Below are 21,264 nucleotides of genomic sequence, written 5' to 3'. Positions count from 1 at the left end.
ATTAAAATATAATTGGCTTTTAGAGGATTTTTATACACCCAAAGGTGTAGAAGAATGATTATCCAAAGATTTGGTGTTGTGTTATATCCACGTGCACTTGGGCCTAATGTAAACCTGAGGAATTTGGGTTCGGCACCTTGCCAGAACTACAAGTGTTTGAGCTCAGCACATAGCTGAGCCCAAAGGATGTTGGATCTAGTATCTTACCAGACCCACAAGCATTTGGGCTAAGCACGTAGCTAAACATATGATATAGTTAAATTTAGGGATGTTGGGTCTAATATCTTGTCAGTTCCACAAGCATTTAAGCTCTGCAAATTGCAGACACCAAAAATATTGTATATAGAAAAAGAACAAGACCCGCGTCAATAACTTCATATATCAGTTGATATTGAATGCCGAGGGCACAAATATACAAAGGGTCAGTTAAAGAAACCATACATGACTCCAACTATTTCCAAGGAACTCATTCACTACTATTGCGTTCTGCCCGTACATCAAGTAATAATAATGGTAAGTTATACTTAAATATGAGTATTAGTTAATGTATATAAAAATACACCATGTTAAATTAGGGCCCCGTCGATATATGGAAGTTGAATAAGTTGAATAGAATTGCCACGAATTGTCGGTCAGTCAAAACTCGTGAATCATGAGTGAAATGACATTTTACCTTTCTTTTTTTCCACTAGCATGGGCCATTGATTAGTACTTAAAAGTGCATATTTATCAAGATTTTATATCATCATTTTGCACTTAAAGTATCAATAACTCCTTAACTAAAGCATGTTTGATAATAACAAGTCTAATACTATAAAATGCTTTAATATATGGTAAATGTTCATCTTAAATGCAGGCCTATCACATAAATCAAAGGATTGATTGATGAGTTCAAGTATGGAAATTGAAAGGACAAAGAGAGGGCCAAACTTAGAAAAGAGATGTTGGTGCAGTCCAAACTGGAACACTGTTCGGTAATTGGGTCATATCTCGAGTTCTAGATGTCCAAATGATCTTAAATGTTTACACCGATTTGGTAAGACATAGGCCTACAACTTTCATGTTTTCATCAAGATCTAAGAAGGCCGTTTTCAAGTCCAAATTAAAGCAACAACGGAGAAGTCCGAATCTGTCCTGCAGCCCGAACACTGTTCAGTGTTTAGCCCATATCTGGAGTTCTAGAAGTCCAAATCACCTCCATTTTTTTTCCTGGAAAGCTGAGTCCATTTCCTACAACTTTCATGTTTTCAAGTGGACCCAGTTCTGATGCTAGCATTTTCGTTTTATTCAGACAAGAAGATAAGGATTTTCACAAAGTCAAAAGTTGGCCACCCACTCAACAATTAGTCATCAAATCAATAATTCTGAATTTTGGCCTATAAAAGGAGGCATTTGCCATGTATTTAGGGGTTGTTCAGATCAAGTTCATGCTCTTTATTTCTCTCTTTATAATTTTTTTTAATTCTTAAGTTTTGCTTTCATTAATTTCTTGTTTATGCTTTTCATTTCCTTTCCTTTCCTTAGTTAACTTGTATCTTATTTATGTTCTTGTTTTGTTTATTTATGTTTCTCCTCTTCATTATGTTTAGCTAAGTTTATTATGTCAAGGTGAAAAGGTTACACTAATGGTGTAAAAACAAGTATGGTGTAAACTCAACATGGACCTTAATGTTTAATATTAACATGTCTTATCTTTTTATCTTACTAATTCTTAATACCTTGCTTGTTAAATGGTTAATCTAGATTTGTGTAGTATAACACTTGGTACAACAAATGCTTGGCACTCTCATAGCCCAACCGTATGGTATTACCTACACCTGAGCTATGAAAGGAACTTGATTTGTTGTTAACATCAGTTAACATCATGAATTCCTGACAATATTTAAAAGTTTGGTGTTATGTAAATAAGATAATTAATATGATCATGTTAATAATTTATAATGAGCTATTAATGACAAATCATCCGATTGGAACCTCCTTCGTGTGTGGTTTCCAAATTGAGTAATAAGAGTTTATACTATACTTGTTTGAAATACCATTGGTGGATCCTCTAACCTTGACATTTGTTTTTATCATCGTTTAATCTTTACATTAATCTTCCATCTCAAAGTTCTCATCAATTTCTTCCTCTTCTTCTTTATTATTATTAGTACTACTACTACTACTACTAATAATAATAATAATAATAATATTATTATTATTATTATTATTATTATTATTATTATTATTATTATTATTTACATTCTTGTTATATTTTATGTACGTTAAGTATGCTCTGTGTTTGATCAAGGATCTTGACATTGTTGGTCTTGCCTTGTTCATTCGCATCAGAAAATCTGTTTATATTATATAATATATCTCTTTGATCTTTTCATAAACTCAGTATATAGGCTGGAAACCTGTGACCCGATCTTTTAGATCATTCTCAGGTATAACAACGCCACGTACTGAGTATTATTATTATTACTATTACTATTAATATTATTATTACTATTACTATTATTGTTACTATTATTGTTGTTATTGTTGTTGTTGTTGTTGTTGTTTTATTAATTATAATTTATACAATTAACCTCTCTGTGGTTCGACCCCGGTCTTGCCGGGTTATTTATTACTTCGACACTCCTGCACTTGGGAGAAGACATCAATCTTTTGGTCGTGTCAAGTTTTTGAATGCACATGCGCCAACCAGTAATAGTCCTAGTTGGAATTAACTCATTTTTCTCATTTGTTATCACAGTGACTCCAGACTTTTTGGGTACAACTTGGGTAGGACTTACCCATTTGCTGTCAGAAATAGGATAAATGATTCCATTATCTAGAAGCTTAATGACTTCATTTTTCACTACTTCTTTCATATTAGGATTAAGTCTTCGTTGCATTTCTCTAGATGGTTTAGCATTTTCCTCCAAATAAATCCTGTGTGTGCAAATCAAAGGACTAATTCCTTTTATGTCAGCTATGGTCCATCCTAATGCATTTTTGTGCATTTTCAGAGTCTGTAATAACTTACCTTCTTGATGTGCATTAAGTTTGGAAGAGATTATTACCGGAAAAGTTTCATTTTCTCCCAAAAATGAGTATTTGAGATTGAATGGTAATGGCTTCAAATCAGGTTTTGGTGGTTGAACACTTGAAGGTATGGACTCAATTGATTGTGGTGGCAATTCTTCAATTTGTGGTCTCCAATTACATGTCTTTGCTTCTTCCTGAAAATAAACCATTTGCAACTCGTCAGGTTCATCAATCTGAGTTTCACTAGAAGTGGTTTGAAATTGATCATGAACTAATTTTTCAATAAAGTCCACTTCCTGTAAATCATTATCATCTCCAGGTTGCTTGCAAATGTTGAAAATATTCATCTCCAATGTCATGTTTCCAAATGATAGCTTCATCAGTCCATTCCTACAATTAATCAATGCATTAGAAGTTGCAAGAAATGGACATCCTAAAATAACAGGAATTGAATTACATGCTTCAACAGGTTGTGTATCCAAGACAATAAAATCTACAGGGTAAATGAATTTATCAACTTGTACTAACACATCCTCAATTATCCCTCTAGGCACTTTTACAGATCTATTAGCAAGTAAAAGAGTTACAGAAGTTTGTTTTAACTCACCTAGATTGAGACTTTGAAAAACCGAATATGAAAGTAAATTCACACTAGCTCCAAGATCAAGTAAAGCTCTTTCAATTTTATGTTCTCCAATAAAGCAAGAAATTGTAGGACAACCAGGGTCTTTATATTTCAAAGCATTATTGTTCTGAAGAATAGCACTTACTTGTTCGGCTAAAAATGCTTTCTTTTTCACATTCAGTTTTCTCTTCACAGTGCATAGATCTTTCAAAAATTTAGCATAGGAAGGTACCTGTTTAATAGCATCCAACAAAGGTATATTGATCCTTACCTGTTTGAAAGTTTCAAGGATTTCAGAATTGTGATTGACTTTCCTTTGTTTGCTCATGGCATGAGGAAATGGAAGTGCTAGCGGAGAATCAGTCTTTTCTTTACAATGTTTAGATTCAACCCCTTCCTTACCCTCAGAGATTGACTCATCATGTTTCTCACAAGGTTCAAGAGTGGGTTTTTCAATAACCTTACCACTGCGAAGAGTGATGACTGATTTGACTTGATCCATGTGTTGGTTTCCGGAACTACTTGCATTTGCATTGTATTGCCCCTTTGGATTTTGCTGTGGTTGAGATGGAAATTTACCTTTCTCTTGAAAACTGAGAGCAGATGTGAATTTTGCAAGAGCATCTTTAAAATTTGTCATGCTTTGAGCAAGTTGAGTGTTGATTGTCTCTTGCTTTTCAATGAATGCATGCAATGTTTCCTCAAGATTTCTTCTAGGAGGTGGAACATAAGGAGGTGCATATCCATGAGAATTTTGGAAATTATGGTGTGCTTGAAATGGTGGTTGTGAAGTTTGTGCATTGTTGTTATCACTCTTCCAACTGAAATTCGGGTGATTTCTCCAACCAGGGTTGTATGTTTGCGAGTATGGGTTATGATTGGGCCTTTGGAAACTGTTTAAAGCATGGGCTTGTTCATGGAGGCATTCCTTGAAAGAAGGCAAAGTTGGACAATCATTGGTTGCATGTTCATTTGTTTCACAGATTTGACACACAATGTCTTGAATAGATTTTAATTCACCACTCTTTTTCAATTCTAGTGCCTCGACTTTTCTAGCTAAAGATGTAAACTTGGCTTGGAGGTCATGATCTTCCCTAAGGTTATATATACCTCCACTAGATGTATGAGGTTGGGTTTTACTTGGTGCCCCATAAGTGCCTGTAGTGTCCCAATTTTGCGCATTTTCAGCTAGCAAGTCTAGGTACTCCATTGCTTCATTAGGGTCTTTATCTTTAAAAGTTCCATTGCACATCAATTCAACCATTTGCCTATCTTTAGGTGCTAATCCTTCATAAAATTGTGAAACCAATCTCCATGTTTCAAAACCATGATGAGGGCAAGTATTAAGCAAGTCTCGATACCTATCCTTACATTGGTAAAATGTTTCACCTGGTTTTTGAGTGAAAGTGGTGATTTGTCTTTTGAAAGAGTTGGTTCTGTGAGATGGAAAAAACTTCTTTAAAAATTGTTGTTGTTTCAAAAAAACTTAATTCAATGACTAGAAAAGATCATTTCCCTTTACCTTTCATAGATCAAATCCTAGAAAGAGTTGCAGGTCATGAATTTTATTGTTTCCTAGATGGCTATTCAGGTTACAATCAAATTGAAATTGCATTGGAAGATCAAGAGAAGACTACTTTCACATGTCCATTTGGTACTTTTGCATATCGAAGAATGCCTTTTGGGTTATGTAATGCACCAGCCACATTTCAAAGATGCATGCTTAGCATATTCAGTGATATGGTTGAACGTTTTCTTGAGATTTTTATGGATGATTTTTCTGTTTTTGGTGATTCATTTGATGATTGTTTAACTAACTTGGAAAAGGTTTTGAACAGGTGTGAAGAGAAGAATCTTGTACTGAATTGGGAAAAATGTCACTTTATGGTAACAAACGGCATTGTACTTGGTCACATTGTTTCATCGAAAGGAATTGAGGTTGACAAATCTAAAATCGAGTTAATTGCCAACTTACCAACACCAAAATCTGTTAAAAATGTTAGATCATTCTTAGGACATGCTGGTTTTTACAGAAGGTTCATCAAAGATTTTAGTGTAATATCTAAACCATTGTGTAACCTTCTAACAAAGGAAAAAGTTTTTGAATGGACTGAACAATGTGAAAAAGCCTTTGTTAAACTTAAAAGCTTGCTTACTTCTGCTCCTGTCATTCAACCTCCTGATTGGTCACTACCTTTTGAAATAATGTGTGACGCTAGTGATTATGTCGTGGGTGCTGTCTTGGGACAAAGAAAAGATAAGAAACCTTATGTGATTTACTATGCAAGTAAAACTTTAAATAGTGCTCAAATGAATTACACTACCACTGAAAAAGAATTACTTGCAGTAGTATTTGCATGTGACAAGTTCAGATCTTATCTTGTTGGCTCACCTGTTGTTGTTTTTAGTGATCATGCAGCATTGAAATATCTTCTCTCTAAGAAAGATTCTAAGGCTAGATTGGTGTGGTGGATTTTGTTACTTCAAGAATTTGATATCACAATCAAAGACAAGAAAGGCACCGAAAATGTTGTCGCGGATCATTTGTCAAGATTGACAACCGATTCGAGATCTGCATCACACCAATCGATGACTACTTTCCTGATGAATCTTTATTTTCTGTCTCTACAATGCCTTGGTTTGCTAATATTGTTAATTTTCTTGTTTCATAACAATTGCCAGCTCATTGGAGTACCCAAGACAAAAGAAAGTTCTTGAACGAAGTGAAGAACTTTTATTGGGATGACCCTTATTTATTCAAATATTGTCCTGATCAAATATTTCGAAGATGCATTCCTGACAATGAGGTAAGTAGTGTCATTAAATTTTGTCATTCTGAGTCATTTCTCATCAAGACAGACAACTGTAAAAATCTTACAAAGTGGATTTTACTGGCCCACCATGTTCAAAGACTCACATGCATTCTGCAAGACTTGTGAAAATTGTCAAAAGTTGGGATCTATTTCAAAACGTCACATGATGCCTTTAAATCCTATTCTTGTCATTGAGATCTTTGACTGTTGGGGTATAGATTTTATGGGTCCATTTCCTCCATCATTTGGTTTCTTGTATATATTGGTCGTAGTAGATTATGTTTCAAAATGGATAGAGGCAATTCCAAGTCGAACCAATGATCACAAAACAGTGATAAAGTTTTTGAAAGAAAACATTTTAAGTCGATTTGGAATCCCTCGAGCCATGATAAGTGATGGTGGAACACATTTCTGCAACAAGCCATTTGAGTCTTTAATGAAGAAATATGGAATCACACACAAAGTTTTCACCTCTTATCACCCTCAGACGAGTGGACAGGTAGAACTTACTAATAGGGAGATCAAACAGATCTTAGAGAAAACGGTGAACCCTAATCGGAAAGACTGGTCTTTAAGACTTAATGATGCACTTTGGGCTTATCGAACTGCATATAAAACATCATTAGGTATGTCACCTTATAGACTAGTATATGGAAAACCTTGTCACTTGCCTGTGGAAATTGAACATAAAGCTTATTGGGCTATTAAAGCTTTCAATTCAAACATTGATGATGCTAGTCAGCTGCGACAATTGCAAATAAATGAGCTTGAGGAAATAAGAAATGATGCATATGACAATTCAAGAATTCATAAAGCAAGAATCAAAGAGTTTCATGACAAGAAAATACTGAGAAAAACATTCAATGTTGGTCAAAAAGTCTTGCTTTATAATTCTCGACTCCATTTATTTCCTGGAAAACTAAGATCAAGATGGAGCGGTCCTTTTATTGTGAAACATGTGTATCCATATGGAGCCTGTGATATCGAAAATCCAAAGAATGGTAATGTTTTCAAGGTAAATGGTCATCGTTTGAAAGTTTATTTTGACAATTTTTCAGTTGAAAATGACTCTATTGAATTGGGTGATCCTGTATATAAAGATTGATTCTTTTTCTCACATTGTTTTTGTGTGACTTTTGTTTTGCTAGTCTCTCACCCCGGTCAAATGGCGGATAACGGTACTCCGTGACTCTTAAGTCGGTTCTTTCAGTTTCCCATGATAACTGATATCTGTGTATATATTTGTGCAATTCTTTGCTCTTTCTGCTTTCTTTGAATCTCTCCCCCAATTCTCAGTTGAAAATGGACACCACTTTTGAAAAATTGAAAAAGTATTTTCCCGCTCTGCCTCAGAATGCGATTACAAAAATTTATCATGCTAGGTGTGAAAGATTGAGGTTGTTAATGAACCATGGAATTCCTGAAGATATTCGTTGGCTAATTGAAGCAAAGGTCCGATTATCAGGTGAGTCCTCCAATTCTTTCATTTCATACATGCCTGGAACATGTAAGAGCACTTTTGCAAAGAAACGTCGTGCAAAACGACTGCAAGTCTGTCACCGATGTGCCAGATGGACTTGTAATGCGACATGTCGTTCTTTAGGAATGGTATCTGTAAACCGTGAAGATAAAATACAATTCATTAAGGATGGCCTGAGTAAGGGGTCTTTAGATAATCTTCTATTGACTCTTGAGACACACCCTAGTGGAGATGTGCATCGTGCAATTCATGATTTATGGCCACAATTCCATAAAAAACATGCTCGACTTAGTCTTGGGAATCTGACTAAAAAAGACCTTGTTTGCCAGTTTTTAAGAAAACTAGATGGGAAGCCTATCCCCGACCCATAGAGAGCGTTTAAGCCGTTCTTGGACGTAAAACCAAGGAATAATATGAGCCACAATCACAACTACCTGTACATACACATGCTTTTTCAAAATAAATAAATAAATAAAGAGAGAGAAAGAGAGTGAGACTACGGCTGGCCTATATATAGGTGGTATGATTGCATTTTCAATTTCTCATCTATAAATTCTTCTTTTCCTTCCCTTCATTTCTACTCAACCCATACATTCATCAAATACAGAAGTGTGTAGAAATGGCAGGTTCCTCAAGTAATCACATAACCAATATTTGTGTTTTCGGTGGATCCAGTCCTGGGAAAGAAAAAGAGTTTTTAGAATCAGCAAATCATCTTGGTCAGGTACTAGCTGAGCGAAAGATTCATTTAGTGTATGGAGGAGGCAGCCTTGGGTTAATGGGGGGAGTGTCAATAGCTGCATTTTTAGGAGATAGTCAAGTTTTGGGGGTAGTCCCCAAAGCTTTAGCACAAGGGGACATCATTGGAAAAACAATTGGAGAGGAATTACAGGTCCCCACAATGTCTGATCGCCTGAATGCAATGTTTAACCATGCTGATGCCTTCATTGCCTTACCAGGTGGTCTGGGCACATTGGAAGAGATCTTTCATATTTCCTCTTGGGCCCAACTACACATTCACCATAAACCCATAGGTTTGTTAAATGTTAATGGTTTTTATGATAAGTTGTTGTCTTTTCTTGATCATGCTATGGAACAGGAATTTCTAACATCTTCAGCACGACAAATCATAATCTCTGCTGCTACTGCTGAACAATTGATTGACCAACTACAATCTTTCATCCCTGTAATTAATCCTTCCATGAGTCGCATAAATTGGTCAACTAAGGAAAGCCGTAAAAAGATTAGATTGGATTTGAGCCTGCGTTTGTAAATATTTGCGTCTTTTGGTTTTATTATTGTGTTTTGTTTTTATTTATTTATTTGTTCAGGTTTGTCAGTGTTCGCTATTTCAGGTGATGTCTTCTATACTCTATCTTTCTACCTTACAACATTGAGGACAATGTCTCATTTTGGATGGGGGGAAAGGGTAGTAGTTGATATATTAAAAAAAAATGTGTTTTCTATTTCATAAACTATTTGCCAAACTGTTGTTACTAGGATGGCAGAGTAAAAGGAGTTCTTTTGTTAAAGTGACTCTTGAGACGCATCTTAGTAAACATTCTTAACAAGGTCTATCATAATACTTCTTGAAATATTCAGGTTTACAAACTCTCGTATTGTTAGCACTTGATTCTGCTCATGTGCTCATTTAACAAGTATTTTTAAATCTTCATTTTCACACACACACTTTAACATATGATTGTGGGTTGCACATTGGATTATTACATTATTTATGTTCTTTTGTTAAAGGTAACAACTAAGGGAAATGGATAGTATATAATTTGCAAAAAAACAAAAAAAAACAAAAAACAAAAAAATATATAATAATAATGATAATAAAAAGGTAGATAAGTTTGGTTTCGTAGCCTCCCTAACCTAAGCAATTAAGCCCGAAGGGGTGTTTTAACACTTAATACCCTAAAGTCAACTGACTTGGGAGCTATTGGCCCAACGCTTGTTACATGGGTTGAGGAGAAAAGCTTAAGGGAATCAAACATTGCACTATCTACATATCAGTATCTGCAACCCGAGTTACTAAGCTCGTAGGGGTGTCTCAACACCTAATGCCCTAAAACCAACTGGTCTGGGAGTCATTAGCTGAAAACTCGTTACATGGGTTAAAGATGCATTGTGTTTTAAGATATATGTGTATATAAAAAAAAAAAAAAAAAAGATAATAATCCTAACCCAAGGAAGTTAACCTTAAACATTGGAGCAAAAATTTGTTTTTGTTCCAAGTAAAGCCCCATAACTATATGTTGATATTTTGAGCACAAAAGAAAGGTTTAGTAATATCTTGTTTAAGAGGTATTGAGCAGATCTATGAATTTAATGAGAGTTTGTTTATCTGGATAGATTAATGGAAGTTGAATGATGAATGCCTTGCTTTATGAAATTTACAAATTGTTTTTCTATTTTAACGCTTTGATTACTAGGGACTAGTAATAAGCTGGTTGGGGGGTGTGATTAGTACTTAAAAGTGCATATTTATCAAGATTTTATATCATCATTTTGCACTTAAAGTATCAATAACTCCTTAACTAAAGCATGTTTGATAATAACAAGTCTAATACTATAAAATGCTTTAATATATGGTAAATGTTCATCTTAAATGCAGGCCTATCACATAAATCAAAGGATTGATTGATGAGTTCAAGTATGGAAATTGAAAGGACAAAGAGAGGGCCAAACTTAGAAAAGAGATGTTGGTGCAGTCCAAACTAGAACACTGTTCGGTAATTGGGTCATATCTCGAGTTCTAGATGTCCAAATGATCTCAAAGTTTTACACAGATTTGGTAAGACATAGGCCTACAACTTTCATGTTTTCATCAAGATCTAAGAAGGCCGTTTTCAAGTCCAAATTAAAGCAACAACGGAGAAGTCCGAATCTGTCCTGCAGCCCGAACACTGTTCAGTGTTTAGCCCATATCTGGAGTTCTAGAAGTCCAAATCACCTCTATTTTTTTTCCTGGAAAGCTAAGTCCATTTCCTACAACTTTCATGTTTTCAAGTGGACCCAGTTCTGATGCTAGCATTTTCGTTTTATTCAGACAAGAAGATAAGGATTTTCACAAAGTCAAAAGTTGGCCACCCACTCAACAATTAGTCATCAAATCAATAATTCCGAATTTTGGCCTATAAAATGAGGCATTTGCCATGTATTTAGGGGTTGTTCAGATCAAGTTCATGCTCTTTATTTCTCTCTTTATAATTTTTTTTAATTCTTAAGTTTTGCTTTCATTAATTTCTTGTTTATGCTTTTCATTTCCTTTCCTTTCCTTAGTTAACTTGTATCTTATTTATGTTCTTGTTTTGTTTATTTATGTTTCTCCTCTTCATTATGTTTAGCTAAGTTTATTATGTCAAGGTGAAAAGGTTACACTAATGGTGTAAAAACAAGTATGGTGTAAACTCAACATGGACCTTAATGTTTAATATTAACATGTCTTATCTTTTTATCTTACTAATTCTTAATACCTTGCTTGTTAAATGGTTAATCTAGATTTGTGTAGTATAACACTTGGTACAACAAATGCTTGGCACTCTCATAGCCCAACCGTATGGTATTACCTACACCTGAGCTATGAAAGGAACTTGATTTGTTGTTAACATCAGTTAACATCATGAATTCCTGACAATATTTAAAAGTTTGGTGTTATGTAAATAAGATAATTAATATGATCATGTTAATAATTTATAATGAGCTATTAATGACAAATCATCCGATTGGAACCTCCTTCGTGTGTGGTTTCCAAATTGAGTAATAAGAGTTTATATTATACTTGTTTGAAATACCATTGGTGGATCCTCTAACCTTGACATTTGTTTTTATCATCGTTTAATCTTTACATTAATCTTCCATCTCAAAGTTCTCATCAATTTCTTCCTCTTCTTCTTTATTATTATTAGTACTACTACTACTACTACTACTACTACTAATATTATTATTATTATTATTATTATTATTATTATTTACATTCTTGTTATATTTTATGTACGTTAAGTATGCTCTGTGTTTGATCAAGGATCCTGACATTGTTGGTCTTGCCTTGTTCATTCGCATCAGAAAATCTGTTTATATTATATAATATATCTCTTTGATCTTTTCATAAACTCAGTATATAGGCTGGAAACCTGTGACCCGATCTTTTAGATCATTCTCAGGTATAACAACGCCACTTACTGAGTATTATTATTATTACTATTACTATTAATATTATTATTACTATTACTATTACTATTATTGTTACTATTATTGTTGTTATTGTTGTTGTTGTTGTTGTTTTATTAATTATAATTTATACAATTAACCTCTCTGTGGTTCGACCCCGGTCTTGCCGGGTTATTTATTACTTCGACACTCCTGCACTTGGGAGAAGACATCAATCTTTTGGTCGTGTCAGCCATGAGGCACGATAATTCACGTTGACATGAAGAAGTTATGTATATTATAGCATCTTTATTGGAAGATGTATTTTAAAAAAAGTAAGTTGATAAAATAATATTTTAAATAATATAAATATAGTTTTTTTTATTATATATATTCTAATGAAAAATAATATTTAAAAAATCAATTGTATTAGAGTGGAACAAATAAGTATTTTATTTTTTAATGATTTTGATATTATTATTTTTCACATGGCTATATTACATGGCTATATTTAATTAGTTTATTTTTTTATTGATCTCATTTTATTAATTTTGGTTTTTAAAAAGATATATAAAAATAATATTTATAGAAAAAATAATATTTTAACATTTTATTTAACTTTCTTTATAACATGAAAAACAAATGAAGAAAAGTTAAAATATTACTTTAGGCAAGCTTTAAAGCAAGACCAAGAAATTCTTGTACTCGTATTAATATAGCTTTAAGCGCTTTGCGAAATTGACAATAAAACCTACATAGCCTATACAGAACGTAAACGAATTAAAAATAAAGTAAAAGCATATATGTGTGTGTGTGTGTGTGTAAATAAAATTTCTATCGCCTCTGGAAGTTGAAAGCCTTGATAGCAAAGGCAAATATGAAAGCAAAGAGGACAGTCCACCCAACAATTGCCGCTGCGACTACTCCAAGAAAATCATGGTCGAAACCAAAATAATCCTTCACATATTCTTTCACTGTTTGAGTTTCGGTAAGGTCTTTCTGTATATCTCCAAACTGTGATACAACCAATCCATACAAGGTCCATGCTATTGGACAAGCCCAGGAGTACCATCTCCACCATATAGGCATGCTCTGTTATAGACCAAAGCACATAAATGAATCGCAAAATTATTCCACAAGGTAACCCAACACTATGGAAATTTGGAATTTGAAATGATAAGATAGTGAAACACTTACGGGCCGAGGAATTATAAACCCTGAGAATAGGTTCCATATTCCATAAAATGCAGAGGAAACTATGGCAGCAATGTGGTGGTTTGGAGTCATTGCAACAGCCATCATTCCGTAGAAGGTGAAGTATAATAATGTGAAGTACATAAAGAACAGATACCAAAAGAACTTAACAACAGTCCATTCAAATCCAATCATCGCATAAACTATAATGCCGTAGACTGCAGCTTGAACAAAAATATACGGAAGCTCGATCAGGACCTGCAACAAATGATAAAAGTTTGGTGAGGAAAACATGCATTACATTCCTACTTGACAAGTGAAGTCTCTTAAAGCCTGATGAATTGTTACCTGTGCAAAGGCATATGGCAAAGCTGAATACATTCCAGCAGCTCTTTCTCTGTAGAAGACAGTTCTTTCAACAGCCACCACTGGCTGCACGGATGATGCGTTTTGGACACCAAGGAAAATAACAGCTGCATACATCGAACCCATTGCATTGAAAAGATCTTGGGTACTATCCCTACAGTTTGTGAGAGAAATTAAATGAGCACGTTGAAGCAAACCAGCAAAGTCTGAACTTTTAAATTGTTTTAAAGAACCCCGATGTGACTTACACTTTGGAGCCAAGGTCCCAGAACATTGTCCCAAACATCAAGGCTATAAAGGTTGTGAAAAGAAATCTCACGGCAGTGTATGGTGGATTCCTCCAATATGACCAATGTTGCTTCCATAAGCAAGCCATACATTGTGTGAGAAATGATGTTGAGTACTTCGTAGGGAAATAAAGGTCTGTCGAGCCAGGAGCAGGTGTGCTTAATTCCACAATGAGTGCTTTGTTTCTCCTGAATTATGTCACACATCATCCACAAATTTTAGACAAAATTCATCACTAAATACTTAATTAAATGCTTTATTATACCAAGTCAAAACTTAAATGGATGGCTTTAGCATATTTTTTAGTTTGTACCACTTAGCCATGTACTTTCTGACCTGAACAGATCTGAATTCTTGTAGATGTTAGAAAAATCAACCTCCAAAGCCATTTCTTGTGCTGAACTAGAAATTTCCAGCATCCAAGTTGCTGGATTATAACCATCTTTAATTTTGCTGACTCCTTCAATTGCCTTCACAAATAGAAAGGTATATGACTTAGTTGATGGTTAGTCTGAGTATAGGTCTTAACATACAACTGTTTGTGTTATTTGATAATTAATCACGTCAAACATACCTCAAAATATTTTATTAGATGGGTAGAATGGCGACCCAGAGGCCCCACATATATCTCTTGTCCTCCTCGTTTCATCAGGAATAGCTACATGCCATTTTAAATAATGCAGATTGTTAAGGTGATAAAATCATGGCAAAGTTCTGATAGAGATAATTTGCTAACATTTCTTACCTCATCAAAAGCTTCAAATATGTCAATACTGGGCTGATGGATGGTGCATACAACTGTTCTTCCTGTGTCCACAGTGTTCCTAACTGTTCTCATCACAATTGCAGCAGCTCTAGCATCTAGCCCTGAAGTTGGCTCATCCATGAATATGATAGAGGGGTTTGCAACTAGCTCAACTGCAATGGTTAGCCGCTTGCGCTGCTCGGTGGACAAACCATTCACACCAGGCAACCCTACTAATGCATGGCGCAATGGATTCAACTCCACAAGATCCATGACTTCCTCAATGAACATCTGGAAGCAATTTTGGCAATGTATAGGTTAAATGGGTGTCTGGCTGAATTGAATTGAAGCTTTCTAGCACCATCACTACAACTATCAACTTCACCAGTACCCTTCTTAGCTATATAGAACAGGTTCAGTGATCTTGATCACACGATAAAATATAAAATGGAAATGCCTGTTCAACTAGGGAATGCTGATTAAGTGATTGAACTTGATCAGATGACAAGCAAGCCAAAAGGAAACAAGAACAATATAAAGAAAATTTCACAGAACCCCAACATGCACAACAATTCCCAGATGCCTAAAACATATTTAAGGCAGAGAGCACCTACCCTTCTGGTTTCAGAGTCAACTTCAGGTGGTAGACGAAGCCAAGCTGAGTAGAGTAAGGATTCATAAACAGTAACTTGTGGAGAGTGAATGTCATTTTGCTCACAGTATCCAGAAACTCTAGCAAAAGTTTCTTGCTTCTTTGGGTACCCTGAAATTTTGATTTCTCCGTCAATATATCCACCAGTTTTCCTACCAGCTAACACATCCATCAAAGTTGTTTTTCCAGCACCACTAACACCCATCAAAGCTGTAAGGACACCAGGCCTGAAAGCTCCATTCACACCATTCAAAAGCACCAATCTATCTTCAACAACTCCTTGAATTTTCATTTCCTGAAAATTTCAATACCACTATGATCAGTTTTGTCAAGTTCTCGGAATCGCATCACATCAAAGTGAGATATAATCCTACTTTACTAAATCTCAATACCTGTGGCATGTCAACGGAGTAAATAACATCATCAAATGTGATGGAAAGTGGTTCAAATGGAAGAACCATTCCTTTCTTCCTGTTATTGCTGACCCTGCCAATGGCCTCTGAACTAGCTCTGCTAATTCCAACTCCACCCTCTGTTGGAAATTGAAATTATATTGGTAATGAGTACCCAATAGGATTAAGAAATGGAGGAAAAACACACTTCATTGATGGAGTTCTTTTACCTGTGTTTGTTCCGTGACTACTTCCATGGTTTGATAGCTGAATAGCTCGTTCGGTTTTGCGACCAGATTCATCACTTTCAGGCTCGTCAGATATAACAGCCTGAGGCTTATCAAATGCTGCCACCATCATTTGCAATAATTTAAAATAAGCTCCAAATTTCAAGAGCTACGAATTTGAGAAGCTAATGACATTTACCATTGAGGAAAGTGAGAGCCAGTACGAAGAAGAGATTTAATAGTAATATGAATCCTATTGTTGCCCCTGCTCCTATCCAATACCAATATGCTTCTGTGAAGAACCCACGACTCTTCAAAACTTGTATTCCTAGTGGTTCTGTGGAGTTTTCAGGAACCTATGATTTGAAAAACTTAAGATATCAGTTGACTATTGAGAGCCGAAAGCGCAAATATACAAATGACCAGTTCAAGAAACTATACATGACTCCAACTATTTCCAAGGAACTCATTCACTACTATTGCCGTCTGCCCGTACATCAATGGTGAAATCCAATAACCCCATATCCACCATTTCTTTATTTTCTCTGTGGCATGAAACAAAAAGTAAAAAAGAATTCTTTCATATTAAATTGCAAAATGCAATTTCAAAGCCTAATCATAATACCTCGTGACAAGATGAAGCCACCCAATGCAAAAAGTGTAAGTAGCGCAAATGACCCAAAGGTGTTAGCAACAATCATGTTCCTTCCAGCTGCAGCGATAAATCGAAATAATGCAGATGCCATCTGGTTAATTAGCAAAAGCAGCAAGTACTGCTTAAAAAGCCTGGAGAAAAACATCACCTTGATATATCAGCTGGATCAGAATGGATTCTCGTACAAGTTTAAAAAAAAATAAGAATTTTTATTTACCTTCCAACGTTAGGATCAAATCCAATCACATAATAGGTTAGGAACACCCATACACCAACTTCAACAAATGCGACGGGAATTTTCAGGATCCATTGAGGAATTGCATATGCCCATGAAGGAAAGAATCGGAGGTCTCTTTGCTTGTAAAACACAGGAAGCTTTGCGATGGTCATGGATAGCTCTGACATACCATTAAACATGATCATTATTGCAGTGAAGAACAGAGCACCAGTATAAATTCCACCATCCGCGACTGTATCTCGATGCATCTCAGTCCGAAAGAAGAGTGTCATTGAAATGAGTGCCATTATTGTAAGCTGATACGAAATGAAAAGGTGTCACACTGTATGCAAAATTCGAAAAAACAGAAATTTAGATAATGCAAGATCTGTCGGTAAGTACTTGGCAAATCTTGAAGATGTAGACAAATGAGTTCCTCTTCATGAGCAAGTATTCTCTAGAGAAGTTAGCTTTAAGCAGATCTTTCTTTCCAGCTCCATGAGTTTTGGTTACCAAAGCAGCTGGATGGTTCTTGGACTTGTCAAACGGTATTGAAAGCTCCTCCGCGGTCCTCCGTCCCACACTGAACGATTGAAAAGCCTCAGCAAATTCGTTGGCTGTGATAAACCTGCAAGGCTGATCTTTTCGTGCCCAGTACTGCTCTTGATCTTTCCTTGATGTCACCTGCAATGAATTCATTCATTACTGACAAAGATTATGATAACACATAAGGCTCTTCTTATAGACAATAGGAGATCCTATTGTAACAAAGGTGATGAACACAACTGCCTTCTTTATGCTTACTTCTTGCAAAAAGTCAGCCACGCCTTTTCTTTCAGGGCACTCGAAGCCCATATGTTTAAAAAATTCAAGCACACGTTCACGAGGCCCCTGGTACACAATTTGGCCGTCTGAAAGGAGAATAATGTCATCAAAGAGATCATAAGTCTCAGGTGCTGGCTGGAGAAGTGAGATGACAGCGGTGCAATTGAGAATGTGAACAGTATGCCTTAATGAGTTCACAATTTGGTAAGTTGTTGAGCTGTCCAAGCCGGTAGAAATCTCATCCATAAACAATGCCCTTGATGGTCCAACCAGCATTTCACCTACGATCCATTGTTGTAGATTAGTAGAATGAAGAAAACTAATAGGTCCCTGATACTAGGAATGGACTAATGGAGATTGTTACCAGTTGTAACACGCTTCCTTTGTCCTCCAGAGATACCCCTTATCATTTCATCACCTACCATAGTGTCTGCGCAGACTTCCAATCCTAGTATCTGTAATTTTAAGAGAATGCACAAAACATTTGACAGATATCATTTTCAAGGTTTCTGAAGATTTTTATGATGCTAGAGTACTGCGTACTGATACTACCTTTAAGACATAGTCGGTGATGACGTTGGCCTCCTCACCTTGTGATGCTACTGCCTGCAATACCAGAAACAGCAGAAATCGTAACTTATTTCACCAATTCTAGTCATCGATCAAGAGATTTGATAAATTGGCGTAGAATTTGTGAAGTAAAAAGAAGGGCCTTTTAATATGGTTTAAATATCAGATAATAAGAACATTGATGAACTGAATAATGATGTTGTTTTATAGAAATGTATATCCTTCTTTCCTTGTTATTTTTCAATCAATTAGTACACAGAATAATAATATATTTCCTCACCTTCATGAAGACATCAACATCAGGATCAGGCTTAATGTTGGCTTCTTTCTCTCTTCTGGACAACTCCGCCAACATGTCTGTCAAATGCCAAGATTTTCTCGAGTTATAGATCACCAGAGTAACTTATGATTCTGATGGAAAATGCAAAGAGAATTTAGTCCATTATTCTAACCATGCAAGTATCCAGCCCCTTGGCACCTGGCAGAGAACGCCAAAGTTTCCCTTACGGTCATTTCTCCTATGTGGAGATCATGTTGACTGATATAGGCTGCTGTTCTTTGTGGTACAAACTCATTCATCTCATGACCATTATAAGTCACACGACCAGAAAACTGCATGAGAGAATTCAGCTTCTCAAATTAAAACAGACACTAAAAGCTAAATCCTTATGGATTATACAAATTTACAAGAATATATCGCCACCTTCAGATTAGGATCAAGTTTCCCAGCCAATGCCAACAACAGTGTGGTCTTCCCAGAACTTGGAGGACCCAAAAGCAAAGTCAATCTATAACAAGTACATCACACAAAAATTAAGAACTGGCAACTAACTATTGAAGGAATTTTAAAGAAAACAGATTTGAGACCATGATCATCTTACCTTGATGGCTTGACGATTCCGCTAACATCCTTAAGGATGGTGAGTGGTTTCTTTCTATTTCGAAGGATATTAAGAGAAATCAATAAACCCTTCAAAATCGATAAAATGGTGATTAGTTAATAAGAAAAGCATGAGTAAAAGTATCATATTTCAGTAGCGATAATTGATGTTAAATGTTTGCTAAAGTCGTTACCTCTATTATATTAAAAGTGAACTTAGCAAATGAAGGCAAAGCACTACTCCCTACATATGCTTCTGCTTCGATATTTAGATTATCGTACCGAACTTCAATTGTTGGAACATCAATGCCAACCCTGAAACGCCAAAGATTACAAAAAATCAAGAACTTCAACAACTTTTCCAATCAAAAAGAGGGAGAACAAAATCCATCTTTTCAGCTTCTTTTTTTTTTTCTGGATCAAAAACTTATTGAAGTTATGTCATGAATGAGAAATTAACAAATAGCCGATTGAGTATATAAGCATTTTTCTCTCCCTCTTAATAAATTAAAAGTCAGTTCTCTCTAAATGTTTAAACTCCATGAGGACATTTTCTCTATAATTAAACAGAGAAAATACACATGAAAAAAAAAAGGAGAAACAAAGGAGGATTTTTTACCTTTCAACACGGTCCTTGAGCTTCCACAAGAACTTCTCGTTATCCTCTTCTGCAACTTTGACCAACCTCTCAAGCAACTGTTTTCTCTCTTGGACTCCAAGCTTTTCAATATCTACTTCATTAGCTACACCTTTCGATGCACTAGTTAATATACCTTTTCTTAATCGATCATAAGTGGGAAGTTTCTCAATTGCAGCCCATGTTAGAGCCTCTTCATCATCTTCTTCTCTTGAAGATCTTGAAAATGCTTCCACCGTAGTGTTTCTCCACGCTGAAGAACCTCCTCTGAAACTACCTCTTAAACTACTACTAGCTCTATAAATATCAGCACTCTCCATAGATTATGTATCAGTATACTTAAACAGCAACAAAAACAAACCAAAACCCAGATAATGTTTTCCTCTTATTATCGTTGCTTCGTTTTGGATGTTGAATCAAAAGAAATCTTCAAAAACAGCTAGAACCAATCAATACCCAGATTTCGTTTTCTATGTTTTGAACTTGAACCAGAGAAATCCCAAATCTTTGGGGTTGATCTTGCTCTTAAGGTGAAGCAAATGTGGAGTGGGGTGTCCCCGAAACAAGCAAGAACATGTTTTATAAGGATGCAGGAGTACAGGACTGGTATCTAGTGGTGGCCTACCATTTGAATTGTTCAAACTCTTTTTTTTATTATTATTAATAATTAAAATTTTAAAGAAAAAATAAAACAAAACGATGAAAGAGAAAATCGTTAGAAGATAACTCTGGCGAAAGAAATAATAATAATAAATAAGTAATTGATAGTTGGGTTCCTATTATTTGACCAGAAAATAATAAAATAATAGATGGTTCTATTTTAATATCTTCAATCTCCACCTCCCCTGGAGTTTCTTCCTTTTTACCACGCACCACACCTCTCCTTTTTGCAAAAAAGACATGGGGCGTCTGTCGAAAAATAATAACTTTATTAATTAATAAAATTATTTATAAGTCATGATAATAAAAAATATATAAGATTTTCCTGAAACGTCAAAAATAAGCAAGTAATAGAGCCCTTTTGATTTTATTTTTTAAAAGTGTTTCTAAAAATACTTTTTATTTAAAATTAATTTTTTTGATATATTTAAATTGTTTTAATATATTAATATCAAAAATAAATTATAAAATAAAATAAATAAATATTTTTTAATGTATTTTTAAAATAAAATAATAATCGATACTACAATTCAAATCACCGCCTAAAAAAAGTCAATTAATTATATTGAGCTCTGACAAATAATATTCTACAATTTAGATGGGAATTTTCATTTATGCACTTTGAATTTTCTTTGACATCCAGCTATTTAATGCATGAATAAACAGAGGAATACTTCCTTATTGTCTATGTTGAACAATACCGAAAGTATAGAAGAATTTGAATTTTAAGTATTTGATGAATTCCACACTGTTGATGTAAAGGGAAAGGGAAAGGGGGAGAAGGAAGAAGAGAAATGATTCTAGAAGTATCATCGTGCGAAGGTCAACATTGGTGGGTGTGGCCGAGGAACCGGAGGAGAACTCTCCC

General features: G+C 35.1%; 1 protein-coding gene across 1 annotated transcript; it reads right to left on the bottom strand.

The window, feature by feature from the left end:
- Positions 1-12,731: 12,731 nt before the first annotated feature.
- On the bottom strand, positions 12,732-20,302 carry LOC7496059 (pleiotropic drug resistance protein 1). Its single transcript, XM_002297771.4, has 24 exons — positions 19,719-20,302; positions 19,294-19,414; positions 19,101-19,189; positions 18,923-19,007; positions 18,672-18,831; positions 18,500-18,576; positions 18,202-18,255; positions 18,014-18,104; positions 17,629-17,930; positions 17,227-17,508; positions 16,825-17,141; positions 16,578-16,738; positions 16,394-16,497; positions 16,152-16,308; positions 15,956-16,072; positions 15,726-15,865; positions 15,296-15,628; positions 14,682-14,972; positions 14,511-14,594; positions 14,273-14,406; positions 13,897-14,124; positions 13,631-13,802; positions 13,286-13,540; positions 12,732-13,180 (listed from the first exon to the last, which is right to left on the bottom strand). Exons 1-24 carry the CDS (start codon positions 20,054-20,056, stop codon positions 12,923-12,925), a joined length of 4,350 nt encoding a protein of 1,449 aa, XP_002297807.2. The 5' UTR covers positions 20,057-20,302; the 3' UTR covers positions 12,732-12,922.
- Between the last annotated feature and the right edge of the window lie 962 nt (positions 20,303-21,264).

Source organism: Populus trichocarpa, chromosome 1 (assembly GCF_000002775.5).
Source record: "Populus trichocarpa isolate Nisqually-1 chromosome 1, P.trichocarpa_v4.1, whole genome shotgun sequence".
In the NCBI taxonomy this organism is placed as follows: Eukaryota; Viridiplantae; Streptophyta; class Magnoliopsida; order Malpighiales; family Salicaceae; genus Populus; species Populus trichocarpa.
Note: the sequence above shows the minus strand (reverse complement) of the source record. Positions and strands in the feature narration are given on the sequence as shown.